Below are 8,829 nucleotides of genomic sequence, written 5' to 3'. Positions count from 1 at the left end.
CTCGTGGGCGGCCCGGGGCCTGCGGGACGGGTGCGGGATGCGGGCCGACCCGGCCCTGGGGTGAAGGTCTGGGGAAGCGGGGAGCACCGCGACCACGGGGCTTTGGCCGGAGAGGGAGCGTAGGGTGCTGGCCCTGACTGCGCCTGAGGCTTTCTTCCTGCTGGACCCCCGCCAGGTCCGATGTGGAGAGACAGGGTTTGCAAGACAGCCTAGAAAAATGCCTTTTCTCTGCTTGCTGTGGACGCTGATCCAGCCTCGCCCCTCTCGAGGGTTTTTGTTTTTCACAAGCAGCGAGCCTGGTTTGAGGGGAGCCGTTCTAGCCTCTGTTCTAGGTAGGGAATCCTGGCCAAGAGAGACACTTGTTGATTGCTCTTCCGTAAAGCCAGGCCCTGCAGGAGGAGTCCTGTGCTTAGACGCACCTGACCATGAGGCATCAATGCCCCGGGTAGGGTGTTGGTTGGTGATCCTAGCGGAATAGGGCTGGAGGGATCCTGTCTCACTTTATAGCTCTGACAGCTTGAGCCCCATCTCATCTGTGCACATGGAGAGAAGAGTCTGAAAGAACAGATTTCCTGAGGCTAAAGTGTAGTGCGTGTAGTCCTTAGCCTGTGCCTTGCTCTTGCATCCAGTAAATTGTCTACTAAGAAATTAATTGCTATTGAGGGCTGAATAAATCAAGAATGAACTAATACCAAACTAATTAGCGCTTACAAGACTCTCAGATACTTACTGAATAAGCAGAGGCCGAATATTTCATGTAGCTAGTCTGGACACTTTAAAAAAGCACCAATTGATTCTGCTTCTAACTTAAAGTTGTATTCAGACCAGCACTAAGCACTTAACTTTTTTATTTAGTTCATACTGTGAACAAGAGTAAAATGAAGATGTGTTTGCAAAATACTTGTTACATAAGTGAAAGGTAATACTTAGATGGAACTCAGTTTGAGGAAAAAAGTGAAGCTCCTGGAGAGCCGAGAGCTTATTCGTTTCCATTGATATTTAGGTTGCAAATGTAATAAAATCCCAGGTTTCTTATTTCTGTGATCAGACTGTCTCAAATCAAGATGTCATGCTGGGTTAGCAACTATTCTAACAGAAACAGGACACATGGACTATATTGTCTTGTTACAGATTTTTCCTCATCTTTGATTTTGTGTATATGTGTATATATATATGTCAGTATAACATATATGTATTTACACATTTTATATGCTAATACAATATTTTTGCACACCTGTTTTAGCAGCCTAGCATAGTGCTATCCATGTTTGTAACATGATTTATGATAAACTTTATTGTGAATTATCCCATCAGAAAAGAGAATTCACTGAATCTCTTCACAGAAATTTTTTTTTTTTTTTGAGGAGACAGCTGAGGTGTAGGTGGGCCTTTATCACAAATCAAGCAAAATGTTTGTTTACAAAGACGACTAAGATGTGTACCCTGTTCTCAGTGCATTAACTGTAATGAAAAACAAAAGTCTGGATGCAAGTGTTAGCAGTCACACAAAATAGGAGTGGAAAGTGCTTTTGACAGAAACGATCTGAGTCTTGAAGGATAAGTAGAAGCTGATAAGTGAGGAAGGTGGCATTTCAGATTGAGAGAGCAAGTAGTAGATGCAGGAGCACCAACTAGAGAGAGGAGTGGAGGCTCCTCAGATAAACTTGTTTTAGTTATAACTGGTAGGCAAAGAGTTGGAATCTTAAATTCTAAGGCTTCTCTACATGACTTGGGTCCTCTCAGATTGGCTGTGCTTAGAGTTTACAGTAATAAATCGTACTCGTATTTGAGAAGAGAAAGAAGTATAACTTCTCACTGGGATCTATACATTCAGTGTTAGTATTTTTGTTCTAGCAGTACTCTCAGTAGATGCATTGGTGAGTTTCCCATTACTATAACAAAACACCTGAGATAGTTTACAAAGAGAAGAGTTTTGTTTTGTGTCATGATTCTGGAGTTTCTACTCTAAGATAAGTGGCCCCAGTTCCTTTTGGCTTCTGGTGAGGTAACATGGCGAGAATACCTAGTGGTGCAACCCTCTCTTCTTGTGAGCCAGGAAGCAAGAGAAAAAGGGACTCCCAATCCTATTTCAGTGGACATGTCTGCAATGACATAAGGACTTCCTGCTAGGCCCAACATCCTAAAGTTCTAGTTCCAAAGTTCTATCAGCTCCCAGTGAAACTACACTGGGAATCAGCCCTGTAACACCTGTACTTTATACAAAATCATACTAGTAGGAAAAGCTCCTGGATTAAACTAACTGCCTCACTTACTTATTTCTTCATGTATTTAGCCTTTACTGTTGACAAACATTTTCCCCAGTACTATTTCAGATGTTAAAGGTACTCTGGCAAAGAGTCTGGCTGCCAGAGATAAGATAGGAAACAAGCCTGTAATGCAGTACAAGTACAGTACATATGTGTTTACTGTGTTAAAAAATCTGAGTTAAATATTTTGCCCCTGGAAGTAAATTACAGCTCAAATTTGCAATTGTAAAACTTGCCATCTTGGAGCTAGGTAAAATTGGCTATGTTGTTATTTCTAGCTAACCTTTAAGGCCATTTCTGTGATTGCCTCATTTTTGCATAGAACAGAATTCATTGTGTTGAGCAAGTCCTGTTTGCTTAATAACTATTAACTAACAGACCAAAGAACTGAGACACCCTTTCCCTGTGACTGGAAGGTAGGAGTCATTTTAATTTAACAAGCATTTATTGAGATAAAAGAGTAAAATGGAGGGGTCTAATCTGAAACCACTTAATCCCAAAGCCATACACATCATTTCAGTCCAGCTTATTCTACCTTAAGCCACCCCAGTATCTAGAAATTGAATTTATAAGAGCAAATGGGTTTCTTGATAAAAACATTCACTGTTGCAAGTCTTTGACTAATGAATTTTCCTAGTACATTTAAAATATTACTAAACAAATAATCTGCATAAAGCACATTTAATAATGTGTCCATTTTATAAACGAAGGGGCACCCTTATGTGGACTGTAGGCTTTTAAATGATCCATCTTGAAACAAAAACTGCTGAACTCTGTAGTATAACTAAGCATTTTCTGAAGCAAAGTTTTAAAATCACTAAAGTGGAATTGTTCATTCTACACTATTTAAAAAATAAAGCATCAAATTTTACCTGACTAGTATTATTGAACTTTACTAGTCAAAAACGATATCTAGAGAAAGCAGCTTTCTGTTTCATTGTCCTGAAACAGTGTTCCGGTTTTAGAACTTAAAGGTTTTGGACATTCTGGTGACTTGAGTTAGGTTTTTGCCCCAGAATGAAACAGTTGTGTTTGGGACATCTCCCACAGTGCTTTTTGTCATCTGCATTTCAGAACACTTCCCTTCTGATGACACATCTAACATCATGTATGAAGTACTTGAGAAAAGAAAAAAAGATCTTACTAGAATCTAACCAAGATTATAAGATTACTAGCATCTCCCTAGATCTAGCCACAATTTACATAAGAGGCAAAGGCACACTTCCTGACCCCTTAGCAAAATTTGTTCTGTACAGAAAAATGACTTGTTTTCATCATAAGTTATAAGAAATAGTGAGATCACAAACGCTGACACATAGCAACCGTCGTATGTAGACCTGACCTGAATCTTGATCTCACAAATTGTAAAATGCAGTATATGAATTTTTCCTATATGACATATTAAAAAATAATACTGTGAGTTGCTATTTGATATTATAGAATTTTTATTTACACTTGTAATTACTGAAATTAAGTTATGATTACTTAGGATTAATTACATTAGATTCTCCTTACTTTTGAAGATGTTTAAATATTTTTCTCATAAGTTAAAATACCCTTGTTTTGTTATAGAACCAAAGGGAAAACAAAGATGTTCTAAGAAGAAAAAATAAAAATAATTTTAATATAAATTATCAATTAATAGTTTGATATATAATATATTGGTAGCAAAATCAGCTTCATTTACCCAGTGACTTTAATCATATCAAATCATTTATGGATAGTAATGAACTTGTATTATTTTTTTGTTTGTTTGTTTGGTTTTTTGAGACAGGTTCTCACTGTGTAGTTGAGACTGACCTGGAACTCACTAAGTAGCCCAGGCTGGTCTTGAACTCACCATGATCCTCCTGCCTCAGCCTCCCAAGTGCTGGGATTACAGGCGTGCGCCACCACGCCCGGCTTATATTATTTTATATATAATAATTAGTTTGGTTTTTGGATGGACAGAATTGTTAAATTGGGAACAAAATGTTAAGATTCACAGTGATGTTACTACTCTGGTTTAGAGTACAGAATATGCTTTTCAGATTCATTTTCCTTGGGAAATAAGTGGTAAGGTCCCAAAAGCACCCTGCGACCTTCCTATTAAAGTGGTTCCACAAACTTCATGGTACTAAATTGTAAGTAGCTGAATAGGAGATCAGATTAGAGAGCGAAACTGGTGTTTGCATGCTCCTGATGTTATTGTGGTTTTTCTCCCCCCAGGCAGAAGCTGAGGAAGATTGTCATTCTGATACTGCCAGAGCAGGAGATGACGATGAGAATGAAAGTCCTACTGAAACAGACCTGCAGGCTTGTATTTTCAATTATAAATTGAATTCTAACTCTGCTCCTTCTAGATTTGCAGGTTCCTATTGTTTGCACTGAAATTAACAATTTTTTTTTACTGCCTTATAGAATACTTACATTGTAACACAGATTTTTTTTTCCCCATAAAAATGTCAGTAATTGCCATGTAATTTGATACATGGCCGTTTCAAAATAAGGCTTAAGCATAACTCAAAATTGATAGCCTGTAGAAAATAAGAGTGAAAAGTTTGACCCATTAAAAAGTGTAGATATCAGAAATAAAGTTTAAAAAATAGCTGAAACAACTTTACCACACATGGGCAGAGGATTGATAAGATCTTAGTGACTTATCTTTTCTAAAACAAAGTACCTGATACCCACAAGTTAAAAGAGGAAATGTTTACTTCAGCTCACAGTTTTTTTCACTCCATAGTTAGTTGGCTCCAGGGCAGGGCAGCATGGCAGAGGGGCATCACAGAGGAGAAACAATCCAAAGTATGGCAGGCAGAAGACAGGAAGGCAGCAAACAGCTGTAGCCTGCTCTCCATCTTTTATTCCATTCAGGCTACAAGCCTAATGGTGGTGGCAACCCATACCCAGGGTGGGGCTTCCCATTATCCACACCCAGAACAGTGCTAGCCAATCAGTGTACTAGTCCCAATTATCATACTTTAATCCACATTCATACACCCTTGCTCTAGTCACCTCCAGAAAACCCTACTGGTGACTGCTTGAGCCTCTGGGGGGACATCTAGATACAAGCCATAGCAAGTAACTTCAGTATATAAATGTGCTTATATATTAGAAGGGCGCAAGATGGAAAGATGTGGACAGTAACAAAAAATATGAATGACTGTTAAATATTTGAAGAAAAAAAATAGCATTAATAATAATACAATCTCAGTACTTGGAATGCTGAGGCAGGAGGATTGCCATGAGTTTGAGGCTAGCTTGGGTTACATAATTTGAAGCCAGCCTGAACTATAAAATGAGACTGTCTCAAAAAATGATGATGGTAATATCGCTTTGGTGAGTAATAATCCATTGCTCTTTGGGTTGTAAGAACACTAACGCAGTGTACACGAAAGTGTAAACTGCCACAACATTTCTTGAAGGGCAGATTGGTAATATCATTAAAATTAAAAACATGTATTCCTTTTCATAAAGCAATTCTACTTTAGGAAATTAACACTAATGGAATAATGGAGAAAGTGAGTAAGTAAAAACGTGTCATACAACCTGCATACCCTTTTCTTGTGTTAAGTAATGATGTGTTCATACACTACAGATGAGGTAAATCTTTGTGCATTGAAATGGGGGAAAATTCAGCTATTAGTTAAGTGAATTAATAATTTATATGCTTTATAATATATTTATTACAGTATATTTTTTTAGTAGACATTGCTACTAAAGATTTTATAGGTCATAGTTGTGTGTAACATGATATAACCATAAGTGTGGGAACCAAAGCAATGTACTAGGATTTAGAGGAAATCAGTTTTTGTTTTTTGTTTTAAAGAGTTGGAAAGGGTTAAATGTAGGAAATACGTCCTGAGAGACAGAAGGGGTCCCTAGTGAGTTGCTACTGAGGCCCTTTGACGGGTAATTTATATAGCAATATAGTAATTTATATAGTGTGGGTACACGTGGTCAGACTATAATCAACCAGTAAGATGACAAATATAGCCACTTAGCTAATACTGATTCAGTAGGGAAGCAGGGAATATAGCAAGGGTACCTGGCTGGCATCATTAACCTTGGCTTATTTATGACTTCACTATAGGAACATTTGGGGAAGGGATAGTCCAGGTATTCTGGTCACCCTTAAGGTGCCCAATGCATATAGTAATGGACTGGATGGTACCAATTACAGTATAATGTCACGTTTCCTTTTATCCCTTAGGGGAGTATGCAAGTGTGGCCATTTGTGACTTTTGATGTCTTGCCTTCTTCAGATGTGCCACCAGCCACAATTTTGATATGGTCTCATCTTCTGCAGTGACTTCCTTGAGGGCTTCTCCCTGTCTAACTGCCTATTAATTTCTATCTAATTTAGCTGCCAAAATGTGTACACATGCGCACACACTCACACACACACACACACACACAACCCCGCAAGAGCTATCCCTAACTGCTTTAGGGGAGAATGGGTATAGTTTCAATCTAGCTGCTTTGAGCTGAGAAAGTGTAGGGGAGACCACAGCAGGGACTTTCTCCAGCGAGCTAATCTAAGGGGCCTTGGACAGAAGTCATGTTGGGTTTTAGCAATTATGAACTCCCTTCACAAGGTCAGTCTAGTGGGTCCCGGTAAGAGAAGTCTGGCACATTTGTTGTTGGTTATACCTGCGTGATCACTTGGAGTTTGGCAGCCTCTTGGCAAGAATAAGCACATTTTTTCAAGTGATTAAAGATGGACAACCAAAGAATGAGCACTAGAATGGAAAGGCAGATTGGGAAAACAGCTACATCGAGACTCTGCTCTTGAGGGACTGGAATAGTGATTGTAACCAGGGGCTCCAAGACCTCTTTACTGTTTTAAGTCATCTGTAAGTCTGATATTTCTTTATCACAAGTCTCTCCAATTTTAGCTGTAAGAAGATGGAGAGTTAGTAGTTTTGAAGGATAGTTTTAGCTAAAGAATTGAGGAAAACATTTTTGCAACATATTTTGTGTATGCTTTTTTCAAAAAAGGAAACCACGAAGAATATACACAATGCTGTTAGCAGTATCCATCTGTGGGGAAGAGTTATCCCAGCTTGGGTTCCATGGTGGGAAAGTGCACATCACCGTGAAGGAGGCTTACTGAGGCACACTCATGGGATCCTTGCCCATAGCAGGGAGGGAAGTAGACTTGGACTGAAGCTAGGGTAAGAAGTTCAGCTGCAATGCAGTCTTTTTTTTTTTCTTTGAGTTTATTGGTACTTTTTAGGTATACAGTTACCTTCATCATTGGGATCTTGTACCTTTACATGGTGCATCTTGGTTCTTATTTTTCCCCTGTACCCCTGCCCTCTCTTCACCTCCTCCGCCCTTCTCTATTTACAAAGACTTTGTTTCCATTAATGGACTTCCTTAGTCCTGTGGGGATTCTGAACGTGGAATACCCCCATTCAGAGCTGGCCTGGGTTGCAAGAGAGCCAAGCTGTTATTAGCCCTCAGTCTGTGGTTGGGTGGTGATAGTGAAGGCAGTGTGATCATGCTGAGGCAATATTCAAAAGGGTGACTGTTTGCAGTGCCTTGGGATTCGTTCTGACAAGTTCCTTTCCCCAAAAAGGAATGTGAGCAGCCCTTCAGAGTCCACCACGTAGAGCACTTTGCTTTCTGTTTTACATTTTTGAAATGATACCTGTTAGAGAAAAGTATTTCCATTTTCAAATACAGAATGTAGATTAAGAAAGACTTCAAGCTACCTTCAGAGCGTTTAAAAAGCAGCACTTTTAATGTCTGCTTAAATGATGGACTCACTAACAAATTATGGGAAGCTGTTGAGTACCTAAGTCATGGCTTACAGCTTTAATGCTAGTTCAAACATGGTTCTCCAGTACGATTATACTTTTGCTGTATAAATAGTTACTATGGACCAATTTTTATTCTTCAAAGTTTTAAATAGAAAATTAGTAATTTAAAAGGCTGTTTTCTTGATTTAGAATAAAAGAATATGCATGTTGGATACATTGATAAGCTGTTCCAGCATTTAGCTGCCCGTTATTCTTGAGTCCTGAAATACTTTTCTGCCCTTAGGCACAACTCCAGATGTTCCGAGCTCAGTGGATGTTTGAACTTGCCCCAGGTGTAGGCACTAGCACTGTGGAAAGTCGATCTTGCAGAGCAGCAAGAGGTTCTCTACTGAAAGCAGCAGCAGATGCCAAAGGAAAACAAGAACTGGCAAAAGAAGAAAAGTTAAGTATTAAAGATTTTTGAACACATTTTCTTTTCTTAATTTTTATTCTGGAGAGAGGAAGCATTGGAATATTCAGCACCATAAGGAAGTAGTTGATCATACTCTGGTAACATAAACATATAACATAAAAAGAATTTTTCCTCCTGTGGAAAACTTTTGATTTATGTGCCAGTTTATATGTCCGCACTACTTCAGGTTCTTTGAATGATACCAAGAACTTTCTTCTCTGTAGGTAAAACTTTTTTCATGGAATTGTATTTTATTAACTTAGGAGACCCTTAAGGTTTATTTGATCTCTAAAAGATTGATGCCTTTGAGTTTTGTTTTGTTTTTGTTTTTTTGTTTTTTTTCTTTTTTTTTTTTTTTTTT

General features: G+C 38.6%; 1 protein-coding gene across 1 annotated transcript in view; it reads left to right on the top strand.

Moving 5' to 3' along the window:
• Fbxo9 (F-box protein 9) overlaps nt 1-8,829 on the top strand; it is a 37,121-nt gene that overhangs the window by 711 nt on the left and 27,581 nt on the right. The window contains exons 2-3 of the mRNA XM_010630818.2: nt 4,476-4,562; nt 8,301-8,459. Coding sequence (XP_010629120.2) covers nt 4,476-4,562; nt 8,301-8,459 — 246 coding nt within the window. The remainder of the gene's footprint in view (nt 1-4,475; nt 4,563-8,300; nt 8,460-8,829) is intronic.

The sequence above is a fragment of the Fukomys damarensis genome, unplaced genomic scaffold (genome assembly GCF_012274545.1).
Source record: "Fukomys damarensis isolate Sample0158 unplaced genomic scaffold, DMR_v1.0_HiC HiC_scaffold_14, whole genome shotgun sequence".
NCBI lineage: Eukaryota > Metazoa > Chordata > Mammalia > Rodentia > Bathyergidae > Fukomys > Fukomys damarensis.
Note: the sequence above shows the minus strand (reverse complement) of the source record. Positions and strands in the feature narration are given on the sequence as shown.